Raw genomic sequence first — 23,976 nt, forward strand, 5'->3', positions numbered from 1 at the left:
GCCATTCAAGTGTCTTCATAAAGAAGGCAAATTATTATAATGTATAGGCATGAAGCCACTGAATAGACCATTAGCCTTTGGCCTCTTTTGTTTCAGTCAAGTAACTGATACCTGATGGACTTCTGAGCTCTCTGCTGACTACCTCTTTTGTTTTGGTTTTCACGACAGTTCTCCCTAAAGTGGTTCTACTTTCCCAAATCTCTGTTCAGTGCTCTCTTCCTTTTATCTTCTCTTCTTTGGTGATCTTGTCAGTTCCCAAAACTTTAATGAACATCTTTACTTAGGTAATGCTTACATTTATCTCTACACCTGTTCTTTCTAGCCTTTCTTTTGATCGTTAGTCCTGCGTTATCAATTGTCCATTGGACATGTCCTCCTGGGTGTTCCATTGGAATCTCAAACTCAACATGTCTAAAATAGAGCTGATTATCCTTTCTTATGTACTTGATCCTCTTATAAATTTATTTCTGTTGGGGGTACTGACATCCTACTCACCTACTCATACTCTTGGGCTCATCTTTCACTCTTCTCTCTCCCTCATCGCTCCTACATATCCAGTCAATTACTAATTCTATATCCATAATATCTCTTGTATCTGTCCACTTTTCTCTGGTCACATGGCTACCACCCCAATTTAAATCCTTATCACTTATATGTCAATATAATAAGAGCTTTCTAATTTATCCCATTATCTTCACGTTCATGGCTCTCCAATTTATCCATGTAGCTACAAAAATGAATCTTTCTAAGGCATTTGTCTGATTATGTTACTTTGCTGCTCAAACATCTACAATGGTTCTATTGCCTCTAGTTTTTAATAGGGAACCATTTGAAGATCTCTACAATTTGGTTTCCAAACCTAGAGATAACAATATATTTCCCTGGAGCCATGCAAATATAATGAAAAGGGCTGTAAATTTTTTTTCGGGGCAATGGGGGTTAAGTGACTTGCCCAGGGTCACACAGCTAGTAAGTGTCAAGTGTCTGAGGCTGGATTTGAACTCAGGTCCTCCTGAATCCAGGGTCAGTGCTTTATCCACTGCACCACCTAGCTGCCCCAGGGCTGTAAATTGAAAAGGAAGGAGAAAGGGGAAAAAACTGCCTAGCTACATTGGTTACCTACATCAGTAAGCCTGTATCTCCAAAATAAGTAGAAAGATAGTAAAGAAACATTCAGAGGTTTTCAGGAGACAAAATTTAAGAAAGGAGTTAGCAATGAAACCTATGCTTTCTAATATTTATAAACAAATGCATGAATAATGGGTAAACAATGTGAACTAGAAATCTTAATGCAGCAAGGAAAATTTTATCTCAGAAGTATTATGGGGACTTGTTGGGATGGGACCCATGGCTTATGACTCTAGAAGGGTTTAGCTTATTCAAAGGGTGGATAGGAGAAGGGAACAAATAACATTGTATATTAAACAGGTACATTCATGAAGAAATTCAGAAACTAGAATGGTGGGAAGCATATGATCAAGATAATGGAGACAGAAACAAAAGTAAATATTCTCATTGGATTGCAGACCACCTGGACAGAAGGAGTAAAAAGATGAAGTGGGGGGAAAGCCTAGCATGGAGATGTAACGATTGGAATAACGCCACCTGCTGGAGACTTACTGTAGAAGAGTTCCGCCCATGAAGTGAAGGTCTTTGAGGGCAAGACCAGGAGTCTTTTCTTTGGCGTCAGGAAGTGATGCGGACTAGTGGGAGGAGGAAGGAAGAGACTGGCGCTCAGGTTCTCTTTCCTTTGGACTCTGGTGGAGAGTGGAGCTAGAAATGTGCTCTCCCTTTAATAGATAGGAATCTAGGCCTTTCTCTCTCTTTACCAAATTCTTATTCTCCTTAATAAATGCTTAAAAGTCTAACTCTTGCTAAAGCTTATAATTTATTGGCAACCACTCATTAGATATTTTAGACAGACTAGCTAGAATTTTAGCCCTTAACAGATGGCTGACCACGAAGAGGAAAGCTGAACCTCACTTCTGATCTTCCGGTTGGGTAAGAAATTTCCCCTACCCTTTAAACTGCTAAGTACTGGCGCACTGGCTGTGTTTTCCCTTTAAATTTTTTCGAATGGACCTTTTAAACTCCCTAATTACCCTATTTTTGATTTTAGTCTGTTTAACCAGACAAATGGGAGATAAGATCATGTTAATGCTTTTTTTTTGTGGATTTTCTATTTTTCTTTTTCTTTTTGTTAAAAGAGCCAGCAACTTACTCACACCAGGAAATATCTCTCCCTCTCCCAACCATGCTTTTTCAGAGAAACTTGAAGAGATTCCTGCAGCTTTTCCCAGTTCTAACACTAATTGTTGCTTTAATTTTGCATGCCTGGAGGCAATGACCCACCCTCTAGAAGCTTTTAATCCCCTAGCACCTGGAGGCAAAGTGGGGGAAGAGAAATCCAGGCCTGAGTTCAAAATCAAGTCTGATTCAAATTGCTCTGGTCCCTCCCCTCCTCTCCAGACCCCACCCTCTACTCCTCCCATGGCCAAGCCTATTGCTTCCCCTGCCTGGGAAGTCCAGAGATCTGATGAGCATGCTCAACTTTCTGTAACTAGATTTGCAGCTTCAGGCTCAGCCCTTCCCCAGCCTGGCTGTGCTTCTGAGACAACCTTAGAAAACCCTTTAAATTCCAGATATGCTCGTTTTGTTCATAATTTTGCTAACCTGCTTTTGTCTTTAATTAGTAATCTTATAAAGCATTTGTATGGTGAAAAGACTGACAGACAATATAGAGGGGTTAAAGAAGAAAAACTTAAGCTGAATAAGACTGACAATCATCAACATAGTTCAAGACTCTGCTTCTTTTGCCATGGAAGGGTATATATTTTACAGAAATGTAGAAGTAAGCAGCAAGGTATTGATATGAGTAGTGGGGATTTTAGATATCGGAATCAAAAGTGTTCTGAATTCACTCAGAGTATTAATGTCAGTTCAGAGGTTACATAGGATTTCTATGCTATTACATATACATTTTGAAATTAATGGTATGGGTTTATTTTCATAGAGATTTTCATGCTTTTGAGATTGTGTCTTACACTTAGTTTCTAAAAGGAGAATATTTGTAAAAGCTTTTTATAGTCATGTGATCAAGTTTATATTTTATAATACTCTTATTAATATTAAGTTCATGCTCATTTAGATTTCCTTAGTTTGAATTTCACTGTCTTTTATTGTTCCATGTGTATTTTCTTCTATTCATTTATCTAATTTTTAAAAAATTGCAAGATGGTTTTGATTTCATAATACAGTGTTAATTCTAGGAGTATTGTGCTCCCATATTCTGAGTTATTTGTTTTTGTTATTTTTCTCAACTGATTATTTGATCAAACTCTTTAAAGCATTTCCCTAGCAAATTGTTTGCCATGACAAGTGTAAATTGATTCTAGAAGTATTATTTTTGATAAGCATATTCCAAAAAAAAAAAAAGAGGGGAACATTTGTAAAAATTGTATTTGAGATTGTGTTGTGCTTTAACTTGTATTTAAATATGTTCAGATTTTTCAAAAAAGTAATTGTATACTAAGTTAAAAAAAGGGGTATTATTTGAAATTGTTGCATAATTATATATTGTGTTCTGAGTCAAGATGTATTCACATTTTTTGCAATCATTTATTATCCTCAATTTTTAAATCCATATGAGACTTGGATTATGGGAACTTATCATTTAAGACATTAATTGCCTTTATTCTGAGTTATCAGATGCCAGTTGGCCAAGATGCCATCCAATCACAAGAGGAATACATGCAAGAGCAGACACTGAACTGTCACATGAGGGGAGACATGCATGAAGTCAAGGTATGGCCAAGAGAACGGCTTTTGACAAATGTTGAGGTTGGATTCTCTTGGTTTAATATTTTATTCTCTTTTTCCCCACAATATTATACAGATGGCTGGAAGTATTCATCCCACCCATCTCATTCTACACCTGACTTCTATGCTCCCTCCTATATGCTTGATGCCATGGACATATATTCCATCCACCTATTTTAAGCCTGGCATACTGTATGGGCAGTACATATTGCTCAAGTGTGGGAATGCTCATATCCCATCATTTCTCTGTTCTTTTATGGTAACCCCCATAATTATCTCAGGTGTCATGATAAATATAGTGTTGAATTTGGCCTTGACACCTGTTACCAATTATATTAGATTTTTAAATTTCTCATAATGGCATGAGGATAATTAGGCAGATGATGCAAAAAGTGATGAAACAAAGATAAAAATTATTTTTAATAATTAATATCGCAGCAATTGTCTTCTCAATTACCCTCCATAAGGGGGGGACTATAGTAATATTATAATTTTAAAGAATGTTTCAATTTTTTTTATTATATGTTTCATGTGTAACAACTAAGATTCTGAATTCCCTTAGACATGTTTTTGAGAACTTTCATTGTTTGATTTGATTATTGACAAAGCTATTTTAAAGTTGTGTTAAGCTCAATTTTGTAGGAAATTTTCCTGACTGATTACCAGCATCCACACATCAACCCCTGAAAAGACTTCCATTCCACGACTACACCTAGAGGACATCTGAGAAAAGACTTCCAGAGACTTTAAATGAACAGTTTTGTTTTGTTTTTGTTGTTTTTTTTTTTCTCTTTTCTCTTTCTGTTATAATATACACCATCTGTAACATGTATTCTCTGCAGAGGCCCTCCCTTTGCAAGACTAATGTCAAAGCATCGGTTCATGCGGACAAAAAAAAAATTGCCCCTCTGGACAAAAACTTTCCTCTCTTCCTTTTCTATATTGTTATTAACATATTGTTAGCATAGGTTATTATATTCTGTTTTGACTGTTTCATCAAGGAAACGTACCGTTTCTTGAGGAAACAAAGCGGGGAACTGTAACGATTGGAATAACGCCACCTGCTGGAGACTTACTGTAGAAGAGTTCCGCCCATGAAGTGAAGGTCTTTGAGGGCAAGACCAGGAGTCTTTTCTTTGGCGTCAGGAAGTGACGCGGACTAGTGGGAGGAGGAAGGAAGAGACTGGCGCTCAGGCTCTCTTTCCTTTGGACTCTGGTGGAGAGTGGAGTTAGAAATGTGCTCTCCCTTTAATAGATAGGAATCTAGGCCTTTCTCTCTCTTTACCAAATTCTTATTCTCCTTAATAAATGCTTAAAAGTCTAACTCTTGCTAAAGCTTATAATTTATTGGCAACCACTCATTAGATATTTTAGACAGACTAGCTAGAATTTTAGCCCTAAACAGAGACATAATAAAATACTGATAAGGGACTTTGTCTAACATCAGCTAGAACTCTCCATCCAAAGAAGATCAGTTAATTATTTCTTGGTTTGTCTTAATGAAAATTTTTTCTTTAAAAATTGAAGGGGGCAGCTAGGTGGTGCAGTAGATAAAGCACTGGCCCTGGATTTAGGAGTACCTGAGTTCAAATCCGGCCTCAGACACTTGACACTTACTAGCTGTGTGACCCTGGGCAAGTCACTTAACCCTCACTGCCCTACCAAAAAAAAAAGTTGAAGGAAGCAATGAAGGGAATTGTAATTCTATATCTGATTCACACCAACAAGGAGGAACAGGTTGACAAAGTAAAAATTATGAGAATCTTGGGAGAGAAATTCCACCCTAGAGTATGTGACAGAGTAAAGGAAAGTGGGACACAAATCCTATATTTTAGGAAGGCAACTTTCAAAGGGTTCAGAGAAGTAATTGGTAGGAACTTAACAAACTCAGAATCTTCTAAAAAAATAATTATGACAAAGATTGAGGGTGCTCTCTAAAGACATAGACAGGGAAGATAGATGGGATGATGATCAGGATGTTGTCTCAACTTGCTCTTCATGAATCCTATTTTGTAGTCATACTCATCGATCCACTAGTCATTCATGTTCTTCTCCCCTAGAATTACACAGTTTTTCCTTTGTGTAACTTTTATGTTCACTTATTGGTATGCACGTGGTTTCTCTTCAGTAGCATGCCAGTTCTTTGAAGGTAAGGGCTGTTTAATTTTTGTCATCATATCCCTAGCACCTATCATGTTGCCAGGCACATAGTAGGCACTTAATAAATGCTTGAATTCAAATTAATTACATCCAATATTTTTGCTGAGTCACTGTCAATGATCTCTGAATGAAACTGCTGTATAACTACAATGATCAAACTTAGCCCCAAAGAAATGTTTGAGATGTATTTCATTCTCTTCCTTGGAGATGTGGGTGCCTTTGGGAATGAAATACTGTACATATTGTCAGTCATTGCTAACATGTTTGTTGGCTTTGTCGAACTCCTTTTTTCCCTCTTTTTTTGGGGGGAATCTTTGTTACAAGTGATAGCTACATGGGTTGAAGAGGGGAGAAGGCCATAATTGGAATTATATGGGATCTGACAAAAAGTATCAACATTTTAAAAAAGAAAAATAGTGGAGAACAGAAGAGCCATTAGAAAGTAAAGATGTCCCAATTTTTTAAAAAGAGAGAAATGTAGGTCAATGAGTATGATGTCAATTCCTGCCAAAATTCTATAATTATTAGAGAGACAAAAGGAACTAGTGATCACAAAGAGCTAGTCTGCTTACATCAAAGGCATGCCAGACTAATCATATTTTCTTTTTGACAGCATTTAAAATAGAGTATTGGGAATGCTATAGTTTAAGTTTCAGTACCTAGATTTTAGCAAAACACTCAATAAAATACCTCTTGCTATTCTTGTTGATAAGATGGAGGACTAGACAATAGTATAGTTAGGTAGATGCAAAACCAGTTGTATGGCTGGGCTCATTAATAATTCAATGTCATTTTGGAAGGCAATCTTTAGTAGAGTGACCTAGGGATATTTACTTTTCCCTGTGCTTTAACATTTTTATCAAAGGTATAGATGGTATGGATATTGAATTTCTAGATAACAAAACTTAATTAACCTAGTATCTGGCAGTCAGGATCCACAAAGATCTTGAAAACCTAGGATGTTGGGCCAAACTAACATAGTATGCCTTTTCCCACCTCCACATGTTTGCATAGGTTGTTACCCCCTGCCTTGAAAGCTGTTTCTTCTTACTTCTACATCTGAGAACCCCTAGCTCCCTGCAAGGCTCAGTTCAGATGACAACTCCCAGAGGTTTTTCTTGATTCTCCTAGTTGTTAGTGCCTCTCCCCAAATCACTGGGTTTTTATTTTGTGAATATCCTGTGGTATATGTGAAATTATTTGTGAACATGCCATATGCCTCTAGTAGAATGTAAATTGTCTCACTCTTATATTTGCATCCTCAGAACCTAGCATAGCACCTGCCACATAGTAGGTCCCTAATAAATGTGCTGATAAGATTAAATAATTATATAATAGGGAAAAATGTGAAATTTTTACAAGTTCAAGATGTCAATTTCACAAGTATAAGATGGGAGAGGCATGACTAGATGGCAGTTTGTCTAGAGGTTTCAGTGGATGGAAAGATTAATATACCAGGTGGCATTGTGGATAGAATGCAGGCCTCAGAGTTAGTATGACCTGAAGTTGAAACCTACCACACACTTATGAGGTACATGACACTGTGTGCATCACTTTCTTTCTCTCTTTTTTCTTTTTTTGTAGAATTAGGGTTAAGTGACTTGCCCAGGATCACACAGCTAGTGAGTGTCAAGTGTCTGAGGCCAGATTTGAACTCAGGTACTCCTGAATCCAGGGTCAGTGCTTTATCCACTGAGCCACCTAGCTGCCCCCTTGTCATTTACCCTCAGTCTTTGTCATTTATAAAACAGGAATAGTGAGAGCACCTCCCTCCTAGGCATGTTGTATTAAATGAAATAGGCTTTGCAAGCCTATAAGCACTATGTATATGATTATTACTATTATGTGTTAAAGTGAGATGTGATAGACAAAAAAGCTATTATTCTCTTAGGCTGTATTGAGAAGTATTATGTGCAAAATAAGGCTGTGGGTAGTTCCTTCATACCACATACTACAGTTAGACCACATCTGGAGTATTCTATTCAGTTCTAGGCACTACAGTTTAGAAAGGGCACCGACAAACTGCAGTGCATCCAAAGGAGGACAACCAGATTGGACGTCAGAACAATTAAAAAGAAATAGTACTATTAGGCTGAAGAGGGATTGGGGCAGAGCATGAGGGATAGATATATGATAGCTATTTTCAATGACTGTTATGTGGAAATGGGATTAGACTTGTTTTGCTTGCTCAGATTTAGGGGCAGATTTAGGTTTCATGTAAGGAAAAACTTTCTAACAACCAGAGCTATCCAAAAGTGGAATGGATATCGGGTACCCCCTTCCTGAAGGTCTTCAAGCAGGATGACCACGTGTCAGGTATATTGTAGAGAAGGTCCTTGGTCAGGAACAGATTGTACTACATTGCCTTTGAGGTCCCTTCCAACTCTTGTGTGATTCTGTGTGTGTGATTCTGTGTGTGAGACAGAAAGAAGTTAGATATGTCTTAACACATTATTAGAATACTAACTAGAACTCATAAGTAGTCCAAACCTCCCCCTTTTAAAATTCAAAACCTATAATCATGTTGCTTTTATTTCATTCATGTATTATGATACCATGTTATGTTACAGTGAAATTATTTTTTAGCTTTCTAGAACTCAGACTGAAAAAATTGAGGTCCCAATCAAAATCTTAAAAGTTGAGTATCATTTTCTATAAACTAGTCTTAGGAGAGAAAGGGATATCTGTTCTCCTTTCATATGATCAAGTTAAATTATACAAGAGAATTATGGCTGATAAAATAAAAATCCCCATATGATAAGTTTTTTAGTTGCAGAATTGACATTTCTTTGTATATCTTTAGGTGCCTTTACATACACAGGTAGCTAGCATTCCAAATCCAAAAACAAAATTTATTAGACACCTACTATGTACAAGGCACTGAAGATACAGAAATGTAAGTGAAATTATTTCTGCTCTCAAGAAACTTCCATTTATGCTCAAGGAGAAAAACTCATTTTCACGTACCATAGTATTTTGATTGGGGAGGATAGCAAAACTACTAGCATTTCTGATGTAGGGATGGCTAACATGTGGAAGAAGTTAAAGGGAATTTTCATTGGATTTCACTCCTCAGAAAAGCTATTCTTGAACGGAAAACATGAGCTGCTGGGCTACCTTTATAGCAAAGCAGGGTTATACTGTCTTGTACTATCTGTCATCTGTTGCTAGAGCCCTGGGTTTCTTAGCATGACCAGTGCTTGAATAGAGTCTTCTTTGTAAATGGGGCTAATTTAAAATATCAGAATCTCATCTTATTTAACATGATGGCATCCATTAATTAATCAACAGGAAAAGGAATAAACATTTACATAGCATCTACTATGTGCCAAGCAATGTGCCAAGCACTTTTTACAAATATTATCTCATTTTTTCCTCTCAACAATCTTTAGAGGGAGACGCTGTTATAAGCCCCATTTTACATTTAAGGAAATGGAGGCAAATAGAGGTTAAGTGAGTTGCCCAGGTCTAACAGCTAATAAGTTTTTGAGATTGGATTTGAACCCAGGTCTTTCTGACTCTAGGTCTAGTGCTCTAGTGCTCTAGGTCTGTGCTACCAGCCAGGCATTGGTCACACTTAACTAATTTTCAGTTAGATAGAGGATTAGAAAAATTTTATATAATAAGTATTAATAGCTTTGAAGATTCAAATAACAAGTTATTTGAATACCTTTTGTGGTACTTAGTTATGGATTAAATGAATGGATTCACCTATTATTATTATTATAGTATAATTATATGATACATTACATAAAATATTTTACCATAAAGAAAAATGTAACTACTATTATTATATTATTATAAAAAGTGTTGTATAATAACATATTATTATAAAGAGCAAGTCAAATTAAGTACACATAGATTGCTACTCTAAATGATATGGTCATGATAATATTTTGACTCTTCTATAAAACTGAATTAAAATGAAGATTAAAGAAATCACTTATAATTTTTTTGAAAAAAAACTACATAAAATAGAGATTTTAAGTTAAAATAATATCTGTTAGGAAAAAAATTAAATTCTTATCATTCTCTGTAACATTGCAATCTCATTTCCAAATTCAGAGAGAATAAATCTCCACATCCATGGTGCTTATTGTCTTTAGCAGAGTCCCCAAAGCTTTTCTCCAACAACCTAAATGCCACTTTCTGTAGGACAAGGGCATTGTATTCAGGATTGTTCTAGTTTATGTTAACATTTTCCACAACTATCTGGACATTGTGATAGTATAAGAAGCACAAGGCTTTATCGCCATTGAAAATTCATAGAAATGAATTAAGACATCTTTCCTAGAGATTTTTGTTTCCACTTCTTTATTTTTATATGCCTAACTTGTTGCATCCTTTCCTACTCCTATTTATTTAGACTTCAAAATACTATATGCTTACAACAGGTCCTAGGGAAGTTTACAGATACAAAAGCAACACAATTGGAAGAAGGGTCCTTATAAATCATTTAGCCCAACTTTTATCTTATAGATGAAGGAATCAAGATCCAGAAAAGTGAGCTGCCTAAGGCCACATAACTGGCAATAAGAAGGAACCTCAGAATTCACCTAATCCATACCATTATCTAAAGCATGAATGCCCTCTACAATAGTATTGCTAAAAATGGCACTCTAGCCTCTGTGGAACACTTTCAGTGTCAGGGAACTTGTTTCCTTATGATCGATCCATCCTTTTCATACGCAGCTAAAATCTGTATCCTTGTAGCTTCTACTGTTTGATTGGTGCTACTTCTGTGAGGTTATAGATTTAGATATGGAAGGACCTTAGAGGTCATATAGTTTTAAGTCCCTTATATTACAGATGAAGAAACTGAGGTAAGAGTAGTGAAGTGAGTTGTCAAGGTAACACAGGCAGTAAGTGGCAGAGGCAGGATTAAAGCTCTAGTTCTTTAATATCCAGACTCACAAGCTTTCCATTGCATAAAAGGCCTTCTGGAACAAAGCAGAATAAGATTAATCTCTCTTCTACAAGAGAACCTTTCAATTATTTGAACACAAAGTTCATGTTTCTTCTAAGTCTTCTCTAGGCTAACAACCACCAGTTCTTTTAACCAATCCCAGTAAGGATTCACAATTTTAGTTGTCACCCACTTCTGGTCAGGGCAACTTGTTTATGTCTTTCCTAAAATGTAGTACCCAAAACTGACTATAACAGTCTGAAACCCAAGGCTCCTGACTCCTAACCCAGTGCTCTTTCCAATATTATCCATTATTCCAAAAGCCTTCTTTTATGGGATTAACCCCAAAAGCAGAGGCATCTCATCTTTTCCTTAGAGATTTTCTATTATCCTCTTGCATTAAAAAAAAAGTCAGCCAGGAAGTAGAAGGAAATTTTAATCATATTAAAATATAGACCATGCAGGTCATTCTTTTTCTTTTTTGTTGAAATAAATGATTGGGAAAGAAAAGAGGATTAAGGATTTAAAAGTGGGTAGGAAACATTATAATATAGTAAAATAAGGAAAGGAAGAGGAAGTAGAAAAGGAATAAGATTTGGAGGGAAAATACTCCCTTTTCTTAGGGAGGAAAGAGACTGGGAACAAAAGGTAAAGAGTAAGGATAAATGCCTTCCTTATTTGAGAACTGATCCTATTATACTGAAATTTAAAATTTAGCTAATGATATGTAATGAAAGTTTAGTATATCCTGATTTTTTAAAAATAAGAGTACTATTCTAAGTCTCTAAAACATGAAGACAAGAAGTAAAGAAGAATGATATTGTGTAAAATAAATTACAATTTGGAAAATGCTAGAAATTGAGGTAAATGATCTGGTTGAAAACACAGTGAAAACTGAGGAGAAAGGACAATGTTTAGGAGAGGAGAAAAGAAGCCATACAACAGTTTCTTTATTTCACAGAGAATTCACTTTATTTAATGTCTATGTCTATAGTTTGTTAGACTGTTGGCGCTTTCCAGCAGAAAAGTCATTTCTTTTCAAAATGTAGGCAGAGTCTGGCCATCTATGTACTCCAGGACCTCGAGGACTCAGGTAGCCAGCCAGCTATGGAAGAAGGGAAGCTTCAGAACTGCAAGGACATCAGGAAGACCTGCTGTCCGCAGAGGACCTTTGGAGAAACCCAGGGGTTCTTGGAAATGGGGGGCTACTTCCAAAGGTCAAAAATTAATATAAATAGTTTGAGTGTGCTGTCCTACGGAAGTTAATCCAGTTAATTTGGGGACAAGTTAATCACAAAAATTGTCTACAAATATATTCGGTAGATGTTATATTCAAACCTCACCTTTGTGACAATTGGTCAGGATTTCTTCTATTACCCTTGGTAATTCTCTACCTCTCTTTTTCCCAAAGAAAATTAAGTTTGGGTCTCATCAGGTTACTTAGGATGCAGGAGGTAAATCTTCCTCAGTTGAGCCCTAAAGCCTTCTACTGCTTTTAGAGGAGAGTGTCCCTGCCAAAAATTTCAATAACATAAAGGAAGAAGAAAAACCTCCTTGTATAAGACTTTAAAGATATATATGTCTGTAGACTCAAGGCAATTAAAAATAGTATTTTTTGAAACATAAAAGTAAATTTCTTCTTTATAAAAATTAAGTTTTGGAGAAGAAAGCAATACTTTACACAATATCTCTTTTGATATTTCTTATCAATAGTAATTGATGCATTATGTATTTTCCCCTTTGACCACGAATGAACAAATTATTAGAATAAGGCTACCTAATGTTACATAGAAGCTTCACTAATTTAGACTAATTGAGAGAAAAGATCAGCCTGAAATATACTGAAGTATAATGTAGAAAATATTTTCAAATCAAAAGAAAATTGTATTATTTTCAAGTAAACACCGTAACTCTGGAGGTTAACTGTTGAGCAAACTGAGGTCACTGGGGACTTCTTTAATAAAGAGAAAAGCAAAATCTTAGCATGTTAACCTATATACGTGTGTGTGTGTGTGTGTATGTGTATACACACACGTATATGTTTTAAAGAAAAAAGTAAGATAAACAACATCACAGAATTTTAGAGCTGGACAGTATCTCTGAGATCATTTAATCCAGCCCATCAATTCAGAGATGAGGACACAGAAGCCCAAACAGGTTTAGTTACTTCTCAAAGTCATTTAGTTAGTAAACAGGGCCAGAACTGTAATTCATCTGTCTTGACTCACAGTTTAAGCCTTTTTGCCATGCAGAGTGCTTTCCTTGCAATTTTGTTACCCTTAGTAAATTCTTTCTCTCCTGTTTACCCTCCTTCAATTATTACAACAAATGTAAACTTCAGCCAGGCTTTGTCTTAATTACCATATATTTCAAACTGAGAGGGTCCAAATTAATGTGATTTATCTATATTCCACATACTTCTTGAATTTTCAGCCTTTTATGGAAGAATACTTTTTATTATGAAATGATTGCTTTATGATTATAGATAACTAAATTTCATTTACTTTGAGGTTTGGAGAAGGAATAGATAACTATTTATTGTTATTAGAATTCAAAAACCTTGGAATAGTGTAAGAATTCCAAAATCCATTCATGTTTTAGTAGCCAAACTGTGAGAAACATTTCTAGACACTGGCAGTTACCTCCTATGAAACTCTAACAAGAGGTAGAGGACCTAAAGGCTGAAGGGACCCTCAAAAACTGACTTAGAAAAACTAGTGACTTTCAGGGAAAAAACAAAAAAACCCCAACATTCCAAGGGGACAAGGATACAGAGATGGCAGATAGACCCACTTAATAGGCTTACATCCAGTTTTTGATAACCCCCTCTTGCTGTGAAGGCAAGTTTTAAATTATTTACTACATTCTCAGAATGCCTTTGGGATTAGCCTCAATTCTCAGGTTGAAAATAATAGTGTGACAATTTCATTTGATTGTCACTTTTCATGAATGAAGAATACTGGGATCTGGAAAACAATTTTTTGTGGCCAGCTACTGGGGCAATGTGTGAATAGCCATTAAATGATATAAATATCTATTAAAGTGAATTTACTAACATGTAACATCTGCCCACTACTATGGAGTTTCAGTAGAAAAAATTATTTCGACCTGGCATGTGAAAGGGAAGAATTATGTTTAAAAAATATTGCCTGATGAAAGCAGTGACCAAAGAACAGCTAAAACAAGGAAGGATGTTGATGGCAGAGCTTCAGGTGTTATTGTAGCTCCAGTATTGAATTATCTTCACATCAAAAAGACCATCTACAAGATCCACAATCAATATAATGGTAATTGCTTCAGATTTTCTTGCCCTAAATTTGAGAATGTCTTATTTATTTAATTCTGCACTTGGCTGATTATATGTATGCAAGCTCATTCAAATTAGGGCTCAACTTGAAACTAAAATGGCAAAATCAAAGTCATAATTAGGGTGGGACAATTGTGGATTAGTTCCAAGGCACTGAAATTTAGAAGGCATGAAATTTAATAGAGGGCATGAAATTTAACATATGTTCTCCTTTAGCAGGGCAGAAACTACTACAGTAACTAATTCCCCTTACCCATTCAACTAAATTTGTTTTCCTACTTAATGATTATTTTCACATCATGAATTACAAAGTGGATTTGAAGGCAGATTTTGTTCTTTTCCCAGATGCCAAAAGTACTAATTACACACTTGGTAACATCTATATCTCTAGCTCACATAAGTTATAACTTATTTGTAATAATTATAATAAAATGTGGAATTTAGTAAATATAATTGTTTCAGAAAGTATTGTTATAGGAAAATTTTCTTTCACCATAATCATTCTTGTTTCATTAATTAGAAAAAGTAGGCAATGGATGATTCATATTTATAGATAATATAAAAATCATACAGGTCACTTTGGAATGAGTTTAATTTTCCTGCTTAGTTTGGGGGCTAACAGTAATATAATCTTGCATTCTTTTATTATGATAACAATCTAGGTTACATCTTTAGGCCATTGAAGATAAAGAGGCTACTCTCATTTGTGGTTTTATTTCTTTCCCTACATTAGCCCTCTCCTTAAGCTCACCTGTTGTTCCCCTACTTGTTCTTGCCTCATGACCCTGTTTTAGTTTCCTTCACCATACCAGTCTTTAATATTAATCCCTTGGATATCATAATGTTCTTGGATATAGATCAACTAATGGCAGGATAAGAGGCCCAGAAGAACCAATAATTGAATGAACTTAGGTAAATTAATTCATCTCTCTAAGTCTTATCTGTAAAGTGAGGGGACTGATATCCAAGGTTCATTCCAGATCTACATCTCTATGATTCTATGATTCTAAACGTGTTGAGTGGCAGGGCAAATATTGCCTAGGATTCAAAATTTGTCATATAGGAGATCAGTAGTTGGCAGGAGTTGATATGTACATGCACATATATAGATTAGTCCAAATTAAAATTTTGAGATAAATGGGTGTAAACTTTCTACTATGAATAAATGCACACCTAGATCATTCTCTTATTTTGAATGTGCCTTTCATAAAAATTATCCAAGTCATCTAATGTAGTTTTCACTTACCTGGAAGATACCTTGATTGTCTCAAGTAGTACTGTTTGGCAGCTGAACTAGATGACAAATCAGGGTCATTTTTAAAGATAGCAGCAGGCAAACTCCTGTTTTCCCCTCCTGACTGATTGGAGCCTGAGGGTATGGGTTCTGGTATGCTAAAAGTAAATACATAAAATAGTATCAGAGTATCAAAAAATGAAAATGCTCTCTTATCTCTCCACAAATCCTTTCAGAACAGCTAATATGATACCCTACATGATTCCCATAAGCTTTCTTTAATTGACAGAAATGTTGGTTGGTACCATTATCAACTAGCTGTTAACTTTGCTCTTCAATTTATACTATAGTGAACAGAAGATCATTTCATATTGTATTATATTGGATGACATTAATTAACTAGTCCTTCAGAAAAACGAAGGTTTTTTTCTTAATTCAATAGGTCATAGGTTTCTAATCAGTTTGAAGATAGTAGGAGGGTAAGTCTATCATGTTCATCTTAACTCAAGTGTGCTAGAGTTAGCTCTGGCTTGAAGATAACTTTTACATTTTTAGTGTGAACTTCAGATATCACACGTATTAAAATTCTGATATTTGAAACTGCTACACATCAGGGCTTGTTTTGATGATTGTTTAGTGTTAATAACAAGGTTTAAACTTAAAAGTGTGTGTGCATGCATTTTCCTCCCCAACATCTGGTTGTCAGCACACCCCTGAATTGCTCTATAAATACTGTGTAAGCTCAGCAGGAGTGTGTTAACTTAGGGCATGAAGTTTTCAGCAGACTGGAGGTCTGGTGATTGTTGGCTAAAATAATCATTGGCATTTATATAGTGCTTTAAGGTTTGCAAAGTGTTTTACAATCCATTATTTTATTTTAATATCACGATTATCCCTATTATGACACCAATACATTATTTTAAAGTCATTTGATTTCATAAATGTATCCCTATTTGATTGTAAGATCCTTTCAAACAGGAACTATGCCTTTTTCATCTTTATGTGACCTATAGCATTTAGCACAGTGCTTTGCATAAAAGTGGTTCTCAATATATTTTTGTTTAATTAATTCTTCGCTTATTATTATAAGCTTTTTGATTATTTTTAGACCTTTATTACTGCCCAGTATCTTTTTTGTGAGCAAGTTTATAGGGAATACTATAAAAAGGAAAAAAAGGATATTCAACTGAATTAGAATCAGAAAATCTGGGGTTGAATCCTAGTTCTAGTATTTACCAGCCAAATAACTTTGAGTAAATCATTTGTCTGAACCCTTATTTCATCATCTACAAAAGGGAGATAATAAAATTCACACCACCTCCTCATAGGGTTCTTTATAAGGCTATGAAATGGTACAACTCTGAAATATTTCATAATGAATATGTGCTATTTGACATACATTAATTTGAATACCAATCATATACCTAAAACTCTACAAAACATTGTGGGATATCCTAAAGAAGCATGAAACATGGTTCCTGTTTTCCAGGAATTTGCAATCTCAAGCATATAAGGTATACAGATATCAAATAATTAAGAGAACTATGTTAAACCTTTTGTTCTTGTTTTTGATTTTGGGAGGGTGAAAATGGGGAAGGGATTAGGGAGCAGGAATATTAGACTGTGATATAATTTAGGGAAGTTTTATCCATTCTCACTTTACTGTAGTGTAATGCACGGACTACCATCTTTAAAAATCTAAGTTATTTCAAATCCTGGTTTGGGAAGGATTGTCCTATTTCTCCCTTCTCTTTACCTTCTTACCCATTCCTCACTCTGCCCTCAAGGGAAATTTAATAAAGTTCAATTAAAATTTGAATTGTATAGATTTAAAAAAAATGTCTATAATCTGTTGAAAATACAACTTAACCATAAAACCAGCCTCTCAGTAGGTACCTGAACTTTCTTTTGGGGAGAAGGGAGACATTTGAACTTGTATGTAGGTAAATGAGAGATGGACACATTGTCTGCTTAAAAACTGCCTTAATCTGAACCCTTGTTAGCACACTTTCACCTTTATGAATTTTCTCATACTAATGAGAATACTTTTAAAAAAGACAATAAAAAGCAAACATCACAGTCAGGATTCTCTGTGATAAGATTTATATACATAAATGTATATATACGTATTTTTTCCTAAAAAGCCCAAATCACAGCAAACCAGGATTCAAACTAGGCAACCTTAGGTTTTCAAGGTGGCAGCCCATGCACTACATGATGGCAAATAGCTGTTGGACAAGCTTCCCTAACTTGTATCATCCCTTTTCTCATTGCCTTCTCTTGAGTACCTAGAAGAAAAAGATTTAAATTAATTTATCAAAGCAAACACTCTTCCATAACTTAATAATATTTAACCCCTCTTTCACTCCAACCAGAGTGTCTTCCATTAACTTGTCAATTAAGAAAAAGAAATATCGATGACTAACAAAAATTTCAGTTTTTTTTTTCTAGCAAAAGTTGGAAATTTTTCCCAAAAGTTTCTTATTCGTTTTCCCACTAACAAAGTAAACCTGCTAACATCACATTGGGGTAGGGTGGCTCCTCTTCTCATTTGCTAACAGTCATGCCCATTGTAAAAAGTTATTTTTTCAGCAAACAGGCTATAACATATACTATATATTTTGTTAGTTACAGAACTTAATTTGGAATATCTTTTTTAAAGGTTTATAAAAATCAGCTATAAATCCTACACTACACATAGTTTAAATACATTATGACATCTCTAACCAAAAAAAAAGTACCAGATAACACTTATCACCAACAATCAATACTTTTTAAAAAATGGCACAATGCGTTAGAAGTAAAGATTCCTAAAAAAAAAAAAAAAGAAGAAGTAAAGATTCCTGTCCATTAAGAAACATAAAGGAAATGTTTTAGAACAAAGTCAAATGAAAATAACTGCAGTTTTTTAAATAGCCAAAATTGACTGAATAACCAATAGGAATTAGTACCTAGATATGGGAGATAAGAAGAGAAAAGAAACAATCTCCAAGACTCTTTTCTTATAAGATTGACATGAACTGGGGCAGCTAGATGGCGCAGTGGATAGAGCACTGGCTCTGGAGTCAAGAGTACCTGAGTTCAAATCTGACCTCAGACACTTAACACTTACTAGCTGTGTGACCCTGGGCAAGTCACTTAACCCCAATTGCCTCGCTAAAAAAAAAAAAAAAAAAACTAAAAAAAAAAAAAAAAAGATTGACATGAACTAAAAGAACTTTCACTTGTTGCAACAGAAGCCTTACCTAAATGCCAAATCCTTTTTTTTCTTTTCTTTTGGAACAGAGATGCTGGGCTTCTTGGAATGTGAGACTCCAAAATCAGAGTCGTCAATATCTTCCCAGCTATCTCCAGTCTTGAACACAGTCTGACCCCAACGCCTTCTACCATTTTTGTGACCCACTGCAACATTGTGCTTCTATTGGGAAAAAAAATCAGTCATGAGAATCATAATCATCATCTCACATTTATATTGTCCTTTAGGTTTACAAAGAATTTTTCTCATAATGATCCTATGAGATAAATAATCACAGTTTTATTATTTCCATTGATAGGTGAAGAAATAGGTTTTGTTTGAGTGTCAGTGGGAATGTGAGCTCAGTTCTCTTGTAGGTAGTATACTCCTCCCAATACATCACACTTACCTTTTATGATTAACAAATGTTTATTGAGCACCTATTATATGCAAGATACTGTGTTAAACATTGAGGGTTCTTGCCCACAATTAACTTACAATCTAGTTGACGTAAGAGATATACTCAAGAAAAGCTAATCATTAATAATATGCAACAAAAATAAAGACTAAATTGTCTAAACAATAGTAAGCCTTATAGGAGTTAAGAAAAAAGAAAGATCTCTCTGAGCTGGAGTAACTGGAAAAGACTTCATGAAGAGGTGAGCTTTGCACTATTTCAATAGATGACTAGTACATGAAGAAATGGAAAAGAATGTTCTAGTTAGGACTGACCATGTGAGAAAACAAATGACTTGGAAGAACCATTCACGAAACGATAAGTGGTCAAAAGATATACTTTTCAAAAGCAAAAATGCAAATGATCCACAATCACTATACTCCATTTCACTACATATAGGAACATTCTTTCTGCCACTGACTACCTGGATATATGTTTAGGAGTGGGATTACTGGGTCAAAAGGTATGTACATTACAGATTCACCAACAGTGTGTGAGTGGGCCTGTTCTACCACTGTCCCTCCAACAATTACTTTTAAAAAATCATATTGCCAGTCTGCTGGGTCCTAAGTGAAACTTTGGAGTTATTTTATTTTCATTTTTCTTATTAGTTATTTAGACCACTTTTTCCAGATAGTTAATAATGTGAAATTCTTCTTTAGAAAATTCTTTGTTCATATCCTTTCACCATTTATTTATTGGGGAATCTTTTAAATTTATATGTATTTATATCAAGTCATTTTATATCTTAGGTGACAGATGTTTATCAGATATATATGATACAAAAGTTCCCCTCCCCCAAAGTATAGGTTGTCTTATTTGTACTTGTTTTATTAATGCAAAATCTTTTAAATTTTATGTAAGTGATATTGTCTATTTGACCTTTAATGATTTTCTCTATCTCTTGCTTGGTTAAGAATTATTTTTTCCTAACTGGTCATATACCTTTTAGGGCTCCTATGGAATATGATATAAGATTATGGCATAAAATGTAATTTCTGCCAAACAGCAGCATCACACATAAAAACAAGATATACTAAGAACAAGAAATCCAAGAAATAAATGAAGAGAAAGTATGGTAGAGAGCATTTGGTTTAAGATCAAAAAAGGCACACACAGAAACAATATAATCTTCATAGAATAATATATAAAACCTAGGAAAAAAGAAGAAATAGATGAGTTCAGGAAAAGATCCAAAGCCTGGGATAAGAATATGGAATAGTAGTAATGGGCGACTTCAATTACTCAGACCATTTACTAAAGATCTCTCACTGCCAAAAATAGAGCATCTAATCATTTCTTGACTTGAATTAATGGTACTTTTTTCCTTCATAAGATAGAGAAACAAAGGGAAATCTATTCTGTATTTGATTCTCACCAAAAAGAAGAAATTAGTTACTGGGGTGGAAATGAGAAGAACCCTCATACTAAATGAGAACTTCATTTAGAATTTGTGATGGATAAGAAAACTCAGGAATGATCTGATAAGTAGCCTAGATTTTGGTAGAGCGGATCTCAGAGTTCAAAGAATAGTTAGTGTATGGAGCAAACTGCCTCAGTTTACCCAAATAACTTGAGGAGACCACCAAGTCAAGCAGAGACAGATTTATTACATTCCCGTAGGAATGGGCAAGTTCAATACATGAACCGTGCCAGCCAATACATTCCTTGACTTTATATAGGAATGTCGGTCAGAGGGGAAGTCCCCACGCACACTAGGTCGAGCTCACAATCTAACATCCAATCCTGTCTCACCCAGGGTGCGTGTTCAGCTCGTGATCAATGTATGGAGACATGCATACGTGTTCCAGGAGCAAGGGGGAAAAGGGGAGGGGGAACAAGGTCAAACCAAAGGAAGAGGAAACAGGGGAGTGACAGTCAGATGTTTCAGATCTCACAGTTCCCTCTGACTCCCCTCTCCCGGCCCCTGTCTCTAAAGATATTCAACCTGAATAACAGGAAGAGTCACTCAGGTGCTTCAGCATTGTTTTGTAGTTGTGTTAATTCTAGAAGGATGACAGGGTTAAAATTTATCTTCGGCTATGTTGGGAAGTCAAAGAAATAGAATAAAGAATAAAAGAATAACACATTGTTGGGACCCTAGGGTCAAGGGGATTCTGCTCTGAGAAAAAGAGACATGTCACTTAACATCTGGTCTCAACTCAATTGCTGCATCCTGTGCCAAGCCCCGTCCTTTCTTCTTGAGTCCCAAGTATTGAATTGGTGGGCAAACTCCCTGACCCACTGACTGGGGTTCTGACACATGATGGATCGCAGACAAAACTAATATGTAGCTGACAAATGGGGAGACTGAGCAGAAGTAAAAATACTGTTAATTGGCAATAAAATTTAAAGGAGACAGTGAGAATTTGACAAGCAATAAACTTCTAAACTAACTATACTGGGGCAGGGCTGGGTACCTTCCAGACCCCATCCTCAGAGTTTAATATGACTCAAATCCATAATCATATCATACATTAGGATCCCATAGAGTAAAATTCTAGATGAGAAAGAGAAAATGGACTCTTAAGATTTAATTCTGAAGCCACAAAAACCCCCCAGCAATTCCAATGAAGAATAACAGGAAAAGTCACACAAGACTCATATTGATATACAAACAACTCATCAATCAACTTATATTTTTAAAAGACGTGTAAAGAAGATAGATGTAAAGGAAGGTAAACAGGAATAAAAACAACCACAGTGCAGCTATATAACAACAGTGCTAAAAGCACTGATACTTAGAATGAGGTGAAGCTGATAAAGAAGGTGAGGGACAACAAAAATTAGTTTTTTGTTATATAAGGTAAATTGGCATGGGCACTGCTTGGGGTAGATGGAGCAATAACAACTAACAATAGGGAGAAGGCAGCTGTTCAACTCATACTTTATATCTGTCTTCTCTGCCATGGAGAAAGAACTCTGCTAAGGAAAAAGAACTCTGCTAAGGAAAAGATGGAACATAAATGAGTAGATGGAAGGTAAAACTTAAGATAAATGGAGAAATAGTAAGAGATCATCAAATTGCTATCTGCCCTTGAACAAGAATTTCTTCTACAATACACTTGACAGGTAGTTGACTGGCCTTTACTTGAAGATCTCTAGTGAAGAGATATCCATGGTTCTCTGGCCCATATGAACTACAGCTTTATGGAACTGAATGAATTCACTGGTTGGTGGCCAAATCACTGTCAGTGATCTTTGAAAAATGAAGAAGAACATGACAAATTCAAAAGAGAGAGAAAACGTGCTAACTTGTTTTTAAAAGGCAAAAAAAAAAATGGGCTCTGCTAATTTTATGCCAACAAGCTTGATACTCATTTCTGGCAAAATTCTAGAACATGTTATTAAAGGAACTCTCAGTAAACATGAGGGCATATCAATGCAGGAGAAAGACCATGACACTTGCAATGAGAATTTGCACTGAATCACATCTAAGCCAACGTGACCCCTGAGCAAAGTCATTTAACCCCTCTAAACTCCAGTTTCCTCATATATAAAAGAGGCTAATAATAGCATGTTGTAAGAATCAAATGAAATGAGGTATGTAAAGTTCCTTGTTCCATGTAAATTTCAACTATCACCATCATCATCATCATTATTAATCTATTATTGTTACTGCTGACTGACTAGTCAACAAGAATTATTATGTATTTACTAAATGCCAGGAGAGGAAAGGTTGATGATCACAGTCAGTTATGTAAAATTAATATGATTTCCTTTTTTGATAGGTTTAATAGACTAGGAAGTGATTAAAATGCTATAGGTATAGTTCATGTTTCTTTTGCAAATGATAAAGAAATGTGGGATAATAGCATTGTTAGGTCCGTTTGGAATTGGTTGAAGGGCTAAATCCAAAGAGCATTTATTAATGGTTTGATCTCATCTTGAAAGAAGGGCCCTTGTGCAGTGTGCTAAGGATGTGTACCTGGCCCTTGACTGTATAACATTGTTATCAGTGACCAGGATAAAGGCATATTTGGCATGTTCATTAGATTTGCAGATGACACTAAAGTGGGAGGGACAACTAACACACTAGATGACAACTGGGATTCCAAAAAAAAGTTAGGCTAGAGTATGGGACAAATCTAAGATGATGAAATTTAAGGATAAGATAGGGATAAATATAAATTCTCAATTTTGGATTCCAAAACCCAACTTTACAAGAATAAAGTAGGAAGGCAGAGCTGGCCAACACCTTATCTAAAAAGGTCTGGGGTTTGTAGTAGACCATAAGCCTAATATGAGTCAACAGTGCAGTAGTAGCCAAGAAAATAAATGCATTCTTAGCCTGTATCAAAAATGAGAGTGACTAAGATTAGGTGGGTGATAACGCCACTCTATTTTGTCCTGGTCAGACCATATTATGTTCTATTCTGGGAAAGACATCGGTAAACTGAGAGTGTTCAGAGGAGTGCAAAAAAGGATGATGAAGTGCCTTGAAATTGTGCTCTACAAAGGAAAGATTAAAGACATCGGGGATGTGTAATCCAGGGAAGAGAAGATTTATGGGATTAAGATAGCTGCTTTTGGGGCAGCTAGGTGGTGCAGTGGATAGAGCACCGGCCCTGGATTCAGGAGGACCTGAGTTCAAATCTGGCCTCAGACATTTGACACTTACTATCTGTGTATAACCCCAATTGCCTCACCCCCCCCAAAAAAAAGATAGCTGCTTTTGGGTTGGCCAGGGGAAATAACTGTGGTCTCTACTAGAGCTAAGGTGGAGGGCCCATATTCTGAACAAGTAAGCAGACTCGAGCAGAAGTAGCCCAGTGGGAGAGGGGCACAGGCACGGCAAGCTTTGACCATAGAGAATCAGATTTCAATCAGATTTCTGCTTCTGGGTTAAAGAGAAAGT

The 23,976-nt window shown here is 35.6% G+C and overlaps 1 protein-coding gene across 8 annotated transcripts in view; it reads right to left on the minus strand.

Annotated features, from left to right (window-relative positions):
* MAK (male germ cell associated kinase) overlaps window positions 1–23,976 on the minus strand; it is a 93,698-nt gene that overhangs the window by 15,886 nt on the left and 53,836 nt on the right. For all 8 annotated transcript variants that reach the window (XM_043970469.1, XM_043970457.1, XM_043970452.1 and 5 more), the window contains 2 exons: window positions 18,672–18,844; window positions 15,439–15,584 (listed from right to left, as the gene is read on the minus strand). In XM_043970469.1, the coding sequence (XP_043826404.1) occupies window positions 15,439–15,584; window positions 18,672–18,844 (319 nt within the window). The remainder of the gene's footprint in view (window positions 1–15,438; window positions 15,585–18,671; window positions 18,845–23,976) is intronic.

Source organism: Dromiciops gliroides, chromosome 1 (assembly GCF_019393635.1).
Source record: "Dromiciops gliroides isolate mDroGli1 chromosome 1, mDroGli1.pri, whole genome shotgun sequence".
NCBI lineage: Eukaryota > Metazoa > Chordata > Mammalia > Microbiotheria > Microbiotheriidae > Dromiciops > Dromiciops gliroides.